The sequence below is a fragment of the Eretmochelys imbricata genome, chromosome 1 (genome assembly GCF_965152235.1).
Source record: "Eretmochelys imbricata isolate rEreImb1 chromosome 1, rEreImb1.hap1, whole genome shotgun sequence".
NCBI classification, from domain to species: Eukaryota; Metazoa; Chordata; order Testudines; family Cheloniidae; genus Eretmochelys; species Eretmochelys imbricata.
The window spans coordinates 207,040,684-207,058,545 of NC_135572.1; the positions used below are offsets into that span (position 1 = coordinate 207,040,684).

Here is a 17,862-nt window from a genome sequence, read left to right on the forward strand (position 1 = left end):
TTTGTGTTTCATGCAAATCCTTTCTGCATCCATAACATTTCCCCTCTGAAACCCTTTGTTTAACTGGAGTTTACTGTAGTGAGGAGGGAATTGTATTTTTAATTTTTTTATTTATCTACATGGTTCTCTGTTGGAGGCTCAAGTGGCTTTGTGATGAGAGCTCATAGAGCTGGGAATTCTAATAGCTGCATCAAGCAACAGGGAGAAATAAATCTCTTTAAATAATCAACGCACACACACAAAACAGTGTGGTCTAACAAATGAGCATAGGGCATAGAAATCATAAACTCTAATTTTCGTTTGGCCATTAACTCTCACTGTGTGGGCTTGAGCTAGCCACTTAACATATCTGTGCCTCTGTTTTCCTGTGCATAAATTTGGGATACATATCTACCTTTATCATGCACATGGAGATCCTCTGAAAAAGATACAGTACTTTAAATATGTTAAACATTGTTTATTGTTTTAAGGACGCTTTAACAATAAGAACAAGAGCTGCTGAGGCATCTGTTTGATGCTTTGAGATAACGTGCACTGAACTGCCTCATTAAAATCCACTCTGTGGCTTAATGGAGACCTTCTGTTTCCAGCACTGCCAGTCCCTAACCTTTATGGATGTACATGTTTCTGAAATTGAGAGTACATAATGCATAAGCATATCTATTGGTTAAGTGAAATTTTCACTCTGGATGTGGTGAGACGCTGATTAACAGCAATTATAAATTACCATTTTCTCACCATCTTTCTGCTAATGCAGCATGTCTGTCTCTCCTCTTGATGTATAGTTGCCATTTTATTTATTTTTAAATGAAATTCATTTAAAAGGACAAACTGGAAATTCTGAGAGCTTTTCATATGCTGGGAAATTGTAGTTTTGTACCCTCTAGAAGGTGGTGTTTCCTGAACACACTTCTGGTGGGTATTAGTCAAAAAATAGTTCTAGTGAATGCAAGCCCTTAAATACAATATCTGTGACATATATTTCAAAATAATAGGGGCTTGGTAATGCAGTGGCTTAATGCACTAGCCCTTCACTAGATGGGTGCAGCCTTGGCTTAAGTCCCAAATGAAATGTTTGGTCTCAGTGTACTACTTAGAGGGCAAATCCATATTCTAAATCTGTCACATAATTGGGTAGCACCTGTTGAGGAGAAGCCCAAGGAATAGGCCGAGCGTGCTGCAGGTCAGGTTTATTTGTGTTGGCAAAGCTGTGGAGGTGGGGGACAGGAAAAGCAGCATGGTGGCTTCACTGCACTCATCCACCCCTTTGCAGGTCTGAACCAATGTGCATTGAGGAAATTCACACACTGCCCCTGTTTGCTCTAGTGGCAGTTCCTCATGGCAGGCACTGTGGACCTGCCTACCTGGTTTTGAACTAAATCCATAATGCTTTTCAAATGCTCTTCTGAGCAGCACCTTTTTATGTGTCACTTTCACCTCCCCATTTTCAGATGTCTCCAGGCTCTTCTGGCCTTGCGCTGTCACTGTCTCTCACCTCTGTAGTGTGTCTTGATCACAGTGAAATTCATTCAATTTGAAGGTGAGAGAAATTTAAAGCAAGTATTTTTAAGTGTCATGATGAAAGCTTATGCATTTTAGGTGAGATTGGCAAGGTGATTTTTATCCAGGATTTTGGATTACAAATATTCTCTAGATGCCAACCTTCATTGTGCACTGCCTGGTGTTTATAACAGTTAGGGCTTCTTGCAGTAACATGTGCATTGGAATATCTAGAGCTCCAGACAAGACTAATATAAAAATATACATGCTCTTCTCATGTCACATTTCAAGAGCTAATGCTGCAATCAGCTTTGGGCAGTGGAATGTCCTCAAGAATTTGAGATCCAGTGGACCATGAAATCCATTTCAGAAAGATTAAATGTGGCATTAGTGTGGTTTATGCTAAATAGTGTTCTCTGTAACTGCCTTTTGGAATAAACTGGAGTATTTATAATGATGAGATTCTGATAAACTTGCTTATTTAAAAAAAAAACAAAACACCTTGCACATTATTGCCAAAAGGGGCTTGCTTTTTTGGAAGTGAACCATGAATGCAAATGTGTCTCCTAGGGTCATGGGATACCAAAAGGGGCGTACAGGCTGCAACTACCATATAAGGGAATAGAGACCATATATCCTCAGGACTAGAGCCTAAAATGCTCCACATCCTGACCGATTGTGATGCTTTCTCCTCACAATCATGAGGGGTTGTTTATAGAGGGCTGGGAGTCTGGGTGGTCCAGAGGGATTTGTAAAATGCATTATGTATATGAAACACCTTGAATCAGGAGCTCCTGAGTTCTAATTCAAACTATGCCACTGATATTTTATGAGCAAATCACATAATCTCCCTGTGCCTCAGTTTTCCCTCTCACTCCAGTTTCTAATAGGCAGGTGACATCATCCTAACACACAGCAGGCACTAATTGGTCCCTCTGTCAGAAGTCTTAGCAGGAGGCCAAGGATTAAATGATTGACAGAGACTGAATACTTTAACGCCTACAGATGGTCCCTCAGGCCAGTGCTGAGGCACTTAACTAAACTTGTTCAAGGTCACAAAGGAAGTCTGTTTTAGAGATGGAACTTGAGTCCTGACTTCCAGACCACTGGTCCAGCCCTCCACTCCCTCTAATTACAATATGTGGTGCGTAAATCAATGATTCAGAAGCTATTGTGACTGAGCTGCATCTCCCCTCCTTAATGAGTCAGGAGGGTGATGCCTTCAGTGCTGTGGTAAATGGTCCTCTAGACCCTGGAAATCAATGAGAAATGAAGGGAACTTAATTATAAGCAGTGCTGGTAGCATTGCCTGTAATTAAGGGTGACTGACATTTCCCATTATAAGAGCCTGTTTTCAGTTGCTTATAACTTAGTCAAACTGTAACTGTTTGGCTTAAGATTTTCCATATTGGGTGTCTTCCTCAGGCTGAATTGTTTTGGAAAATTACAGCCAAAACAGTTCACCCATGTCCAAGAACAGGGTTAAGGGAAAATAGTTGTTTTGCCTGTATTAAAAAAAAAAATCCATGGTAGGGTCCCCATGCTTTGGAGCAGGGACTTGAAATCTGGCAGGGGGTGGCCTTTATTTCAGATGTACCTTTTTGCTGTTCCTGTGACAATCCACCCAAATTTGGCCAGGTGATAAGCCTTTGAAAAAATTGCAGGTTTGCACATGCTCAATAGAAACTTATCAGATTTGGAGCAGCTAAATTCGCTGAAGATTCCATTCATGCACCTTCCTGGGCTGAGCAGGACTTTCGCCTGCAATTTCAGCTGGGGCTGCTGTTGGTCTATCCTGGCTCCTGAATGGAACGCAGAGGGCCAGTCACTGCTGTGCTCTCAGTGATTCCATGCTGGGCGTCAGCAGAGAGGAGGAAACAGTCTGATTTGAATGCAGAGGAGTAAGAACTAGACCTTTTGAGGTGTGTGGGCAGAGTTGATTGAAACAAGAGTCTTTGGTGAGGGGGGTGGGAGAGGACCTGGAATGGTTGGGAGGAGTCTGAGATTGGGAGGCAGGGAGAAAAATGGGACATGGGGACTGGCAGCCAGTAAGGACGAGGAGCTCAGGTGGCAGTGTGTAACTGACTGGGAAAAGAGAATGGGTCTGAGAACCAGGGGTGAGGGGAGAGAAGAGACTGATCTGATGAGGAGATGGGGAGAATTGTGACTGGCTCAGAAAAAAGAGTGGGCCAGGGAGCTGGAGAGGGGAAAGAGACTGAGATTGGGACTGGGAGTTATTGGGAATGGGGAACATGTGCAGGGGTGTGGAGGCCCCTGGGAGCCCGGGGAGGAGAGAGACCAACCCAGTGAGAAGCTGGGAGCAGGGAAACTGGGATTGACTGGACAAAGTGCTGGGGGATGAGTTGGCTTACTGGGAGTGGCTGGGCAAGGAGATTGTGACAAGAAGACTGAGGAGTGGAGACTGGGCCTGGCTGCATGAGGAGGGTGGCATTGCTGAGAGGAGCCAGGAGTGAGGAAGAGAAGAGACTACAACAGGGAGAAATTGGAGTGAATGGAGCAGAAGGGGTCAAACGGGGATGACTGGCAGAAGAGTGTATGCCCTAGATGACACTCCCGTTCAGAGCTTAGTACCCAAGATTCCTTAGTCCCACCAGTCCCCTGTCCATGGGTTTCACAGATGTTTGCTGACCGCAAAGTGTGTCATCCCCCTCTAATGCTGGTCCACATATAGTAGTAGGTTTTCATCCTATCAATTACTCCATTAACTCAAGCAATAAACTGCTGCGGCAGAGCTCTAGGTTCCAACCTTCTGATGAACCATGTGGGTGGGTGTCATTATGAGAGCCCATCATGGGATTTCTGATTTTTTCAGTTTGCTTTTTTTAAAAACTGTAGAAATTACATACAAAAAATTACATTAAAAATATTAAGGTTACAAAGTCAAACACTCAGAAGTTAGGAAATACCAGGATTAAAGTTGTCTGTGCATCCTTAATTCAACCCCTTGTTTGGGTGTACACATTAAGATACAGTCTTTAATCAATGATTATATATTATTTTTTTCACAGAACCTCTGCCTCATTTAGTTCTCAGGATCACCTGCTCTGGGGATGAATCAGGGTTGCGTAGTGAAGAAGGCTGTTGTCTGTTAGACCCCTGTTTCATTTTTGCAAAAGTTGGAAGGTGTGTATTGAATGGGGCAGGGGACTCCAAGAAGGGAAAGGGCAGTCTCAGAGTTAAGGCAGTTGAACACTGCCTTGGAGATATGGGTTCTAACCCTGCTGCTGCCACAGCTCCTACATGATCCTGGGCAAGTCACCTAAACTGAACTTTTCACAAGTGTTCACTCATTGTGTGTTCCTCATGTTCTCAGTGCCTGATGTGAGATCCTCAAGTCTGATTTGCAGAAGAGCTAAGTGCTCAGAGCTGCAACTCAAGTCAATGGGAGCTGTGCTTTGAACGTACAAAGTGCTATATAATTCTAAATACTCTGAAAAATCAGGTCCTAGGCACCTCAAATTGGGAACTTAAAATTATTGGATACTTTTGACTTTAATCTCTGTGCCTCAGTTCCCCATCTGTAAAACTGAGATGATAATATCCGCTTATCTCACAGGGGCATTGTAAAAATATATTCATTAATATTTAAGCACTCAGATACTATGGTGATGAGCACCACAGAAAAGCTCATGAGGAAATTAATAATTGTGTCTTTAGAGCGGGGTTTGAAGCATGTGCAGTAAATAAGGCCTGGGGCCATTCACTGAATAATGAGAATAAAACAAAATATTGAATAATTGCTCATTAAGTGAACACTGTCCATCCTGTGTATTGAATGAGCCGGGGTCCTGTTGGAAAAATAGTGTGTGATCATGTAATCAGATTGTATCATTAAGGTATATGCAAAAGGGGGCTGAATTAAGGTTGCACAGGCAACTTTAATTCTGGCATCTCCTAACTTCAGGGTACTTGACTTTGCAACCTTAATGCTCTTTTAATATAGGTTTTTATGTAACAAAAGTATAGTTAATATAATGCGTATGTTCATGTATTATGTGCTTAGTATAATGTTTATACTTAGCTGTTGACTTTTCCCTTTACTCAGTCCCTGCTGGCTAGATTTCATTTGACCGAATATTCTGGCCTGCACACTTCAGAACCTGATGTGCTGCTTAATTGTAGTATGCCTTGGGGAACCCACTCACACTTTGTTCACCCTTGCAAGTCTAGGAATGTACGATTCTGATCTCTTTCAAATAGATATCTTTTTACACTCTGTAGATTTCCATAGAGTACCAGGAGAAGTGCAATGAGTGTGTGCACAGGGGCTCAGGGAAGAAGGAGGACATCTATTTCTGGTTTCCCATTTCAAAGCCTCTTGACCACTTTCTTTTTTTTTTTTTTTTTAAACTAGGATCACCCTTGCCAGCCAGGATATCTGACCACTTTTGTTTGCATGACAGCATCTGATTAGAAAAGCAAAACTGTGCCTTTGTTGGGATGACGGAAGGAATGGTGAATGGTGCAAGTCTGACAATCTCTGACCTTAGAGTGACCACTATTTCAAGTTTGTCTAATGGGACAAATTCCTATGTGACAACATTGTAATGCGTGTTTGTCAGAAAGTTGTATCAAAGTTGTTGCGATGCAATGACTCAAGGCAGTGATGTATAGTAGTGAGAGAGTGATTTTGTGACCTCTTAACATCCCACAAGTGAGGTTTTCAGCATTGTCCTGATGGGCGGCACTTGAGACTAGCTGTTCAGTTCTGCTCCTAAATGTGGGTATTTCTTGTAAAGTGCTGCCTTACCACAAAAAACTTGAGCACGATTGCAGGAAACTAGTCACTCCAATCATTATCCAGATTTTTTACATAAGTCATTATATTGGCATTTATTTTTTTGTTCCTGAAGAGCCCTGGAGAAGTTGCAATAAATCATCCTTAGTTTTAAGAATTTTATTAAATTACAGCTGCATTAACTCTGATTTTTTTTCTTTTTTTTTTTTTTAAAGATGCTTTGAATTGGAGCTGTCCTGACTGTTTTTAATCTTTAGTTAAGACACCAGGGGTTCGTGAGTGGAAGTGTGAAAAGCCTGAGCCACCTAAGAAATGTTTAACCGGGCTTTTTCTGTTGGGTTGCAGTCAACCACTGTCCAGTCAATAAACTCATAATATGAGCTGAATCTTACTAATTATTCTAGACTTATTCAGGTGGTTCTGTGAACTCAGGGGTACTGATGGCCTCAGATGTGGAATGTGAATGAAATCAAACTGACTTAAAACTTAACTGGACTGACAAATTTATCTAATGTGCAGTTTATGCATGAGTGGTGGTGTTTTTTATAGCATGACAAAATAAGCATTGTGCTTTATGCTTGGATTAAGAAAGGGCTGGAGAAAGCCACCATTTTCCCATTCTCACTCAGCGTCTTTTGCCACCACTGTCAGTGCTCTTGCTTTCCCGTGCAGATAATGTTAATTTTCTAAAGTAAGGGCTGAGGTGCTTGTTTTGTCAAATTTTTCAAAATGACTTTCACTTCATGAGTTCAAAAAGTTGGCTTTAATGTAAACGCTATTGGTTTTGTTTTCTGTCTAGGAAAAACTCTGGGGGTAGAGGAAAGAGATTTTAATGCAAAAAAAATGAAAACTTTGTGTAGGCTATACATAAGACACTAATTTGTGTCTGCTTGTTGCAGTGGGGGGAGAGACAGAGATCTGCCATTCCTGATTCACAGTACAAAGAGAAAAAGTGCACAAATATAAATGAACTTAAAAATTTAGAAATCCCTGTGAGGTGCTGCAGGTTGTACCTACTGTAATAAATAGCACTTATTGTAGTGTCTTACTTTCAGAGTACTAACTAATTCTTGCAACCACTTGTGAAACAGCTAGGTACATATTATCCCCATTTTACATTTGAGGAAGCAGAGATAAAGTGACTAGCCCCAAGTTCATGAGGTAAATCTAATTTGGAAGCAACATGAGACCCCAGGAGATGATGTGCCCATCATCTGAAACTATAACCCAATGGTTAATGTACAACAATTTACACAGTTGTGACTTTAGGAAACTTCCAATGTAGTGTGGCAGATATTCTGACCCCCCCTCCCTGCCCAAGTTTACCTCTTCAAAGTTGACCCATAGGCTGGGTTTGCACATGTCTGTGATCTAGCCATTGGTACGCATGTTCATTGTCAGATGAGTTGACTGCCCTACACACCTTGCCAAGTCAACAAATGAGACTGCTATTAAGTAGAGTGCAAGCTTTTCATGAAGCAAGAGAGCCTTGGGGACAGTAATGCAGTGAGATAGCAGGTAAATATTATTTCCAGTTCACAGATTGGGAAACAGAACAAGGGGAAATTACTTGCCTACAAGATATTTTAATCTGGTTGATTGGCAAGGGACTAGGAGTGAGAAGGTGTGGCTTCAAATCTGGATTCTGACACTGACTTTGCACATGACGCTGAGCAAGTCACTTCCCTTCTCAGCGCCTCAGGTTCCCTGCTTGTAAAAAGGAATAATATTTACCTTCTTATAGGGCATTGTGAGGCTACACTAAACGTTTGCCATATAAAGGCAAAATAATGCAACCAGTTAGTGGTAGAGGTGAGAAGATAAATCCAAAAGCCTCTGCTCTCAGCCCTCAATTTATTCTTCTAGGTAAGTAGCACCCCTTTCTCCATCTAGGATTTGGAATGACCTGAATTTCCTACGCATTCCTTCAAGTGTAGCGTGAGATAACGCGTTTTGCAGCAACTCCAATATTGAGCTGGATGATAAAGTCCTACTGTAAATGTGCTTCCCTAAAATTGTTAGCCACAGATTGACAAGTGAAATGGAACAGAAAATTCTCCACTGCAGAAGTTCTTCAAAAAAAATTTTTACTTCAGTGCTACTGAACCAATTTCCTTTTCCCTTGGCTTGTTTCTTAGATCTTGATGATCTACAAAACAATCTAAATTAGAGTAAACTCTGATCATTCTTTGAGTTACGCATACGCAGAATTTCTAATTGGAATGTAAGAGACCATTTTTTCCCCTTCTTTCTTTATCGTCAAGCAACTCTAAACTAACAGAATAGATTTTAAAAAAGAAAAATTGTCTTTGTTTGGAGACCAAGCATGGAAAATGTCTGACTCAAGGAAATTTTTGGAGAAAATTACTACCAACTGAAAAGGAGAGGGAGTGGGTTATTCCTTAGTAGCAGTAGCAGTTTGGAATGAAACTGAGTGGTTGCCCCTCCCCCCAAGATTATTTTAGAGGGGGATGAAGGCAAGTTCTTCAGACATTGCAAGCCCTAAAATTTGACCATCCTAAAATGTATCTTGAAACTGATATTGCAGTGCCCTTAAAAATGTGTGGTAAGGAAAGGAATGTGTAATGCTAGGATATGTCTGAATGGTGCAACTTGCCATCCTTTAGGGCTTTGCAGAGACAGAAACCCTAACCAGTTTTCTGCATCACTGGATGGCATCTAAAGTCTCACTTTATGTGGTTAAAATAATAATCAGGTACATTATATGTGGGAAGAAAGTTGTCCCAAGGAGAAAAGCTATTTAGTTTCAATCTAAGAGAATAGCAAAATACTTCTCTTTAAATGCTGCATAAAAATGTGGGCCTTTTGACTTTCTCCCAGTGCTTAGCAACTTCTTTTCTGTTTAGGAACCTTCCGCTGTACGTTCTGTCAGAATGAAGTGGAAGAGGATGAGTCGGCGATGCCCAAAAAGGATGCACGGACTCTTGTGGCAAGGTTTAACGAGCAGATTGAGCCCATCTATGCACTGCTACGAGAGACAGAGGACGTTAACTTGGCCTATGAAATCCTTGAGCCAGAACCCACAGAGATTCCTGCACTGAAACAGAGGTGGGAATGGGCACAAAGTCCTCTTCAGCCACGCTGCTTTCATATTGCATGTTTGTCTGCCTTAACCATATCATTGCCCAAATCTTGATAACTTGTTTGTTCAGATTCAGCAATGCAGGACACTGATAAATAATCTTTGCCTAAAGAGATTTACAGTCTACAATTGCCAGGAGACCAGGGCTGCAACCATTTTTCATAAAACAAAGCAGACTGAAGCTGCCCTTGCCGTTTAATAAGAATATTTGTCCCACAGGAGGCTATACATAGACGCTGCGTAAGAAGCTGAGACCACATAGTTTTCCAAGACCATCCTTAACTTTAGAGAAGAGCTGTGGCCACTTTACAGAGCTCTGTAGGCAGCCTCCGGACTCCAGGACACACTTTGGCCACCCCATGCTGTTTTACTGTCTTTCCATTGCAAACATCTTTTCTTTCACCTTCTTTTTCTTTTGCTTCTATGAAGATTTTGAAACTCTAAACTAGCTGTCTTCCACACTTTGTATTTTCAAAACCACTTATAACAAAACCCTTATTCAAAGAAATTATTTGAGTATCTTTTTTATTCTTCTTTTCCCCCATTTGATACACACCTTTATAGGGAAAGACCTGTTTAATCAAGAACTCTAAAGTTAGTATTTTCCTAGCCTTAGGAAACCAAAGTGCATCCTTCGGAAGATTTCTAACTATGCAAAAAGAGATGACGTTTAAATAACATAGAAAGATGCAGTGAGCTGTCAGTTTTGTCAGCTGCGGTGAAATCTAGTGTGTTCTGCCTGTTTTCATTTAAAAAAAAAAAAAAAAACTTACGAACACTTGGGAAAAAACAGTCACACTACTAGAGCAACCGCCTCCACCAAATATAATGCTGCTGATTTTTCAGGTTCCTCTCTTTCATCACATGCAGACTAACCTTGAGAGAGAGAATTTTTCATACTTTATGCTAGATAGTTTCTAATTAACTTAATAGCAAAATGCTTTACCTGTCTAGTCCCTTCTAGCCAGGGATCCCAGATATGAACTAACTAATGTTCTCCATCTTACAGATGAAGAAACTAAGGTATATAGAGAGGGGAGCTGACTTGTCCAAGACCAAACTGTCAGATACAGGAGTAGAATTTTCGCACCTTTGTTCCTAATCCTATGGCTTAATCATTAGACTTTGCTTTAAAACCAGTTTCTGTAGTTTGTCTGACCCATTTGGGCTAACCACCTCAAATGAGAGAAAAGGGGCTTTTTCAAGCCACTGCATGGCTACTTCATCTCTGTAGCCAGAAAATTCACACAGCAAATGCCTGGTGCAGTCCCATGAATAATGGTTAAATAACAGCAGCACCCACTTACATGCCTCTTAAATACTTTAAAAAAACCCACTGTAAATGATTAATTGCTCTGTGCACAGACTTACAAAATAAATAGGCAGCTTCTTAAATAGTTACTTGAACACAAGTAGCTTTAGCGCATAGAGAGTCAATTATTTATTAACCCTTATTAATTCAAAGCAACTAATTACATAAAAGTGCTGCAGTGAAATTTAAAAAAAGAATATCCTCTTTCCCTCCCCCCCCCCCCCCCCCCCCACCTCTGGGTTATTTATTTACTCCATTTTACAGAGTCTTGAGATACTGGAATCATAGGTAAAACTGACATTTGATGCTACTGAAGAAAAAAATCCTCTGAATTTCTTGCCTTTCCTGTTCACAGAGGAGCAAATAGCTCTGTGTGTCTTCTAGAGAGCTTTAGCACTTATTGTCTACACTGGAAATTGTCTAACGATCATGCATCTCCATTGCGAGACTGGTCAAATCATTTACTTAGATTTTTCTAGACCGTCTTAAGTGATATTTTGTAAATCCGCTACTAAGCAGGAATTTTGTCCCATGCAAGTATCATGATAAGAGCCTGTTTTTCATAAACCAGCCCCAGTGGCTTTCCAGATGGGTTGAATTTAATCTTCACTCCACTTTTTCTTGTTTAAAATACCAGCACCTTATGTAATGTAACATCCTAGGTTTCCTGAATGAACTACTTTTTGCAATTACACTACCAAAGACCGTTTGTCCATATACCTTTTAGTGGAGGCTGTTAAAAACAATAGCATGAGAGATTTACCTAATTTTCGTTAATGCAAATTGCAGATATGTACTTAAATTACCATACACATCTGTTGAACTCTAGAGCCTCAGTTTTTCCTAGGCTTGTCAGTTGAGATGCAAAACTTGTGTTTGATTTAAATACACATAATCTGAGGTCTGCTCATTGGTTTCTTTTAGCCATATCCTAGCCCTGCTAAAGATGCTTTTTGCCACCTTAAAGCCAGTTTGATCAGTTATGCTGGGGGACTTTCCATGTAAGGTGACCCACAGACGGCATAGAGCCCGTGTAGCCAGCCACACTACTGCCTAATCCCTGATCCCCAGCTTCACAATAGCTCCCGGGAGCTGTTGCAGCCAGGCAAGTTCAGGGCATCCCTAGCGTGAGCCAGGAGACAAAACAGCCCTAGAATCAAGGGAGATAGAAAGTTTGTTATAGGTGTTGCTCCCTTTCTTCAGCTCTGTTCCAAGCACTGCCCTGGTGCAGCTGAGCATCTGGTCCTCTGTCTCTGTTCAGTGGTGTTTAATTCACTTCTCCACAGCAGGGACACAGAACAAAAAGACACCGCTTCTTTATAGCGGCAGGTAAATCCCCAGTCCCATGGTCTCAGGGGGCTGCATGTTGCTTCTAACAGTATAATTGATGATACTGTTGTACAAACAAGGAAGAAAATGGAGCCATTACTTAGTCATTGACCTTAACAGCGGTAAAATGGTAGACATAAGCCCTCTTGGCTTTGGTTATCCTGGGGCATACCAAGGAGCTAAAATCACTCATTACTCCCTGTAAATTAATCACATTGCAGGAGATGGTTTAATGTAGTTTACAGGGATAGGTATCTTTTATTTAAGAATTGTTACTTTAAAAAATTGTCCTTGACATCATTTGGATAAGTATATCACAACTAAATGGAACTTCATAGGGAAAAGGAGGCTTAGAATTGACAAGGCAATCCCTGACCCTGCCCAACACTTAAATGTCACTGCTGCAGTCCTGGTGAGGAAGGCTTTTTTGCATTGTGTATTGTAGGAAAGTGGATTACATAAAATTGTCAGGGAAGCTCGATGGTTGCTGATTTTTATTGTGGGGGAAGGAGAATATTGCTTTTCACAGAACACATGCCTTTCTTTGAAAACTGAAAAGTACCAGTATTTGAAGTAATACAAATTGAGAGAAGATCTCTGTGTGGTTTCTTAAGTTGCATACTTGATCTGCATGCATAAAGTAGTCTCTCCCACTTGCTCAGAAATTCAAGTTGTTTTTTCCTGATCGGGCTGACTGTAGGAAAGAAACACAAGTCATTGATTCTGTGAATGTGTGTACGTTGTATAAAATGTAAATATACAAAAATATTGTGTGTATATGGTTGGTTAGTTCCTGGAACACCTACCTGGCTGTTGAAAGGTTAAATATTTCTTGCTCCTGGCAGATATGAGTGCATAATTATTTTCTGCCAGAGCAAATAAAATGATGGCATGTGTATGCAGTTTCCCAGGACCAACCTTTAAACATCAAAATAGAATAAAATAGAATTAGGATAACAAGCAGTGGGTAAACACTTGCTTAATAAATAAACATTTGATATTCCTGACCTCTCCAATTACCACCCTCTCTCAAACTTTCCCTCTTTGGGGAATCTTATTGAGAAGATCATGGCAGAACACCTCTAGGTTCACCTGGATCTTCTATCAGTATAGATTCAACCCCGGGGATGATACAGAAACAGCATTAGCATCATGTTCTGTACAAAGGGAGGGTGGTGCCCATGCATATTTACGATCTGTCAGCAGCCTTTGATACCATTTACTATATAAAGTGTTCAAAATGCTTGCAAGATCTACTAAGGGTGGATGGGTGCATTCTCCATTGAATCTGTTGATTCTTTTGAGCGACGTTAGCCTAGCAGTTCATTCACCCTGGGTTTCCCTCAAGTGGAAAATGGCAAGATTCTTTCTGTGGCCTTTCCTGTTCATTATGCACGTAAGAGCACAGGACCAGATAGCGAAGATAATTTGGGCTCATTGCCATCAGGGGCAGAGGGCATTCAGATCCGTGTTCTTTTTATTCAGATCCAAGTAGTGCATTTTCCTGGCTCAGATAGGAACCTGGATGACAATGATTTGGCTGTGGATCAACTGAGAAAATAAGCTGGTGCTAAATTCTGATGAGCGGCTCCTTGTTATTCCAGTCCTGGGCACTCACCCAGTTCTGCCCAGTAACCAGCAATACTGACCTTCAAATCTTCCCCCCCCCCCCCCCCAATTACTCAGGGTTAGGACAACAGCCTCCACCAAACCTCAGGCATTGCCCCACTCTATTGCTGACCTGTAAACCCCCTCTCCCTTCCTCCAAGCCCCTGACTAAAATAATCTAGTCTGACCTCCTGTATAACATAGGCCATAGAACTTCACCAGGTAGTTCTTGCAAGTTCATTATCACTTGTGATCAGAGCTGGGATTTCAACTTAGTTTTCCGAGGTGAATTTGTCTAATTGCTCATAATTACTATGAATAAGAATTCTCACATCTGAGCATTGTGAGACTCCAATCCGGTCAACCCACTTGGTTAAACCTTGGTGTTTTAATTTATTTAATACAAGACTATAGTGTAACAGCAAATAATGACTTTTCCAGCTAGCTACTGGGAAGGACCATGTTGTGTATCGATGTGAATTTCATGTCAGAGTATTCAGGTTTATAACCAGGTTGGCTGTTATTCCTATGTAATCATATTCACAGAGCTTAACAACCTCCTTCCCTTCTAGTATCTCTCCTGCATATCACAGTAGTTTAGATTGTCTAGTATTTTGAATCCTACATTCCTCAATTAAAGAGTTGGTCTAGAAATTCTTGGCAACGTGGTTAAGAAATGGGGGTTGAGATTCTCCAAGCATATCATGGGAGATGATTAATTTTAAGAGGGGTATGTGGCTAAATCCCCTGGGCTTTTTTGAAAATCACGACAGGAAACCTCTGTTATACAGGAAAGGACTAATTCTGAATGGTATCTTTTTTTTTTTTTTAATCCCTTTGGCTTCTACATAGCAAAGAACGTGCTGCTGCTGCAGGGGCAGCTGCCCTAGCAGGTGGATACCATCGGGAAGCATGGACTACAAAAGGGCCGTCGTATGAGGACCTGTACACCCAGAATGTCGTCATCAGCATGGAAGACCAGGAGGATCTTAATCGGTCAACAAATGAAGGGAAGCCAGCCAGAGAGAGGCCAATTTGGCTGCGGGAAAGCACAGTGCAGGGGGCTTATGACCCGGACGAGATCAAAGATGGTAAGGAAGCTAAAAGGGGAGAAGTGCTGCATAATTCTTAAAGTGGGAAGAACATTTTTGCCCCTTTCTGTGTACAGCTGCCGCTCCTGGTATCCTAGCACTAACCTGGTATGCTGTTATATCTTTCATCTGCCATGTAAAGCCTTTGGAAGCCAAGCAGGTGTAAGAGAACAAGATTTACTAGGCACAGCATTGAAACCCATGTCAGGAAAGCTGAGTTGCCCACAGTGGTGTGATTGTGTTACTAAAATGTTAATTGTTTGTTAGCTTTTCTGGGAGCTTCAAAGACAGATGTTCTGGCCCATTATGACTTGTTTGGTTTTGGATGAAACATTTTTCAGCTTCTTCTGGAAAGCTTATTACCAACTGGGCATGGATGGAAAATGAAACTCAAATTGTATGTGTGCTGAGCACAAGGCTCATCAAATCGGCTTCTAGTGGATATGCCATGTTCACGTATCCACTCTCCCCTTCTGTAACTAGTTATCTGTTGATTTTCAAGACAACTACTGTATGCATAGAACAATGTATCAGAACTGCAGCTTGAGAGTCTCTGGGGACGAGGAGGAGTGAGAATCCGTCACCATAGTGGGTTGCTCATTATTGCTTCCTCCTATGACTGTCAGTCATCAACAGTCTTTTTCGTTGGTTTTTGCTTTTATTATTGTTTGTATTAATGTCATATCCACAAAAGACCAGAGTCAAGATTGTGGGCCCATTGTGCTGGGCATTGTGCAAACAGAGTAGCAGACAGTCCCTGCTTTGAAAAGCTTATTCAAAGCCCAAAACAAAAAAGTAATAAATGGAGACCATTTTAGATTAACTGGGTGATTCAACTGAAATATACAACCATCTGAGCAACACCAAATGAAACAGGCAGTGTCTCAGAAGATGGCGAAATGTAACCAAGATCCAAAAAGCAAAGTGTTTATTTTCAGAAACAAAAAAACCAGCACAAAGAAGGACAAAATGCTATGAGAGTGGCTACCAGCAGAGACTTTATTAAAAAAAAAAAAAAAAAAAAAATTCTGAAGAGGATCTCATTCTAGTTCTCCCTCTGTAGAGCTACTGAAATCTTACTGCAATGTGCTAGTTTCTGACATATAACATATGACATGGTAAAAAATGAAGTATTGAATCTTTCTGATGCTTCTGTTTTAATTAAATCCAGAACACTAAGATCTTCCTTTTTCCTGCAAAGTAACCCTTCAGGAGGGGAACCAGAACAGCAGGAGATTTTTTTAGGGGAGTGGAAGTGCGGATGGTGGGCTAACCCTGTTCGGGCAGATATCTGATAAAACCAAAGCTTGAGGTGATTATGGTCAGGCAGTGTGTTTCTGCCTTATTTAACTTACAACTTTTAGGGTGCACTTCCTTTTATTCTCTGGTACATTACTTTGTTTACCCTATACAAAGCATACTAACTAAAACCACACCCTGAATGTTGCTATCCACAGTCTGGCACCAGAGTGCCTTTTACAACCACACCACCCACACAGATTTCCATGACTCTTGGATGATGTGTGACAGAAAAAGAAGGAAGGAAGAAAACTTGGGTATTGGCAGAAAACATTACATGCTAAAGTCCAGCACAAAGAATTTTCACAAGGTCATGATTCATAGAACCCTTCTGGACTGTAAATCATTCAATAAACTTGGGCTACTGCTGGTTAACCTCCTAGAGTATACCACTTCTCACTGAGAGGGACTATCGTGTTTTTTCACAAAGTAGATCTCTTGTCTCTAGAATGACTTCTTGGTATGCTAGAAACCTTAAGCTGAGCACAAAACTGCAGACACAATCCCCTCTTTCCAAGAATTTGGCCTGTTTGCCAAGTTGTGGAAACACAAACAGCAATCAGGGCCACCACCTGTGAATCTGACTTCTATCTTTCATACCAGGCTAAAATGTGCCAGGAACATCTGGGACTCCTACTAACAAAGCCTGTCAACACCAACTCTGAAGAATGTATGTGTTCTACCTGCACTCCTCAGTGGTGTGTGTTGCAAAAAAAAAAAAACCTTCATCCATTTTCAGCTGCCTAGAAGATTGTCTTCCATCCGTTCCCCCACCCCACCCCACCCCCGTCTCCCCCATCAGACTTTACCACGTTGAGTCATACGTTTGTAACCTTGTGGCTTCATTATTGCAAGTCATTATACATTGGAATGAAACCACACATCCCGGAAAAGCTTCCTCTGGTACAGGATGCAGCAGCTCACCTTGAACACATTTCTCTAGTGTTCTGATCTTTGCCCTAGCTCCACACTTAATAGTCTAGTTCAGGGGTTCTCAAGCTTCATTGCACCGCATCCCCCTTCTGACAACAAAAATTACTACATGACCCCAGAAGGAGGGCACTGAAGCCTGAGTCCGCCCAAGCTCATCTGCCCTGGTGGGGGCCAAACCCAAAGCCCTCAGGCTTTGGCTTCAACCCTGGGCGATGGGGCTTGGACTTGGGCTTCGGTCCCGGGTGGTGAGACTCGGGCTTTGGACCTGGGCCCCAGCAAGTCTAAGCCAGCCCTGATGACCCCATTAAAACAGGGTCACTACCCACAGTTTGAGAACCTCTCGTCTAGTTCAAGATTGTCTTGATACTCAAAGCCCACCATGGGGCTGGCTTTAAGTTCCTGAGACCCACCCCCTCTCTCATCATGATAATAAACCACCTTTTGACAGCAGCATTCCATAAAACCAGGAAACAATCAAACAGTTGAAGGATGCATCTGTGGAGAAGATAGGACTTTCCTTTCTTATGGGACTGAGTTGCAGCCTAGTGTCAGCTCCTGGGAATGACCAAAAACTTCATCAGTTTGCACCTCCCTAGGGGAAAGATGAAACACCCCCTTCTGTTTCATTTTTAAGGCAACTTATGGGACAATTGGGAGTTACGGTGCTGGGCATGGTATTGGAACCTGGATAGATGATACTGGACTAAAGGTCAAGGCTCCATCTCTTCAGGAAAAGGAGAGCAAGTGGCATTAATGTATGAGGGTGGAATCCAGTCAGCTCAACTCAAGTGATCATTCACATGCAGAGTCTTTCGGTGCAGTAGAAAAAGTTTGCCATGGGGAATCTGACTTAGTTTTTATCCCTTATTTTTACATAAGGCTCTTAAAATCCATTCTTCTATATTTTTTCAGTCTGCCTGCCGGTTTA

At 41.5% G+C, this 17,862-nt stretch overlaps 1 protein-coding gene across 1 annotated transcript in view; it reads left to right on the forward strand.

The window, feature by feature from the left end:
- GTF2E1 (general transcription factor IIE subunit 1) overlaps window positions 1-17,862 on the forward strand; it is an 86,928-nt gene that overhangs the window by 66,318 nt on the left and 2,748 nt on the right. Inside the window, exons 3-4 of the mRNA XM_077822940.1 lie at window positions 9,127-9,328; window positions 14,464-14,702. Of these exons, the coding sequence (XP_077679066.1) occupies window positions 9,127-9,328; window positions 14,464-14,702 (441 nt within the window). The remainder of the gene's footprint in view (window positions 1-9,126; window positions 9,329-14,463; window positions 14,703-17,862) is intronic.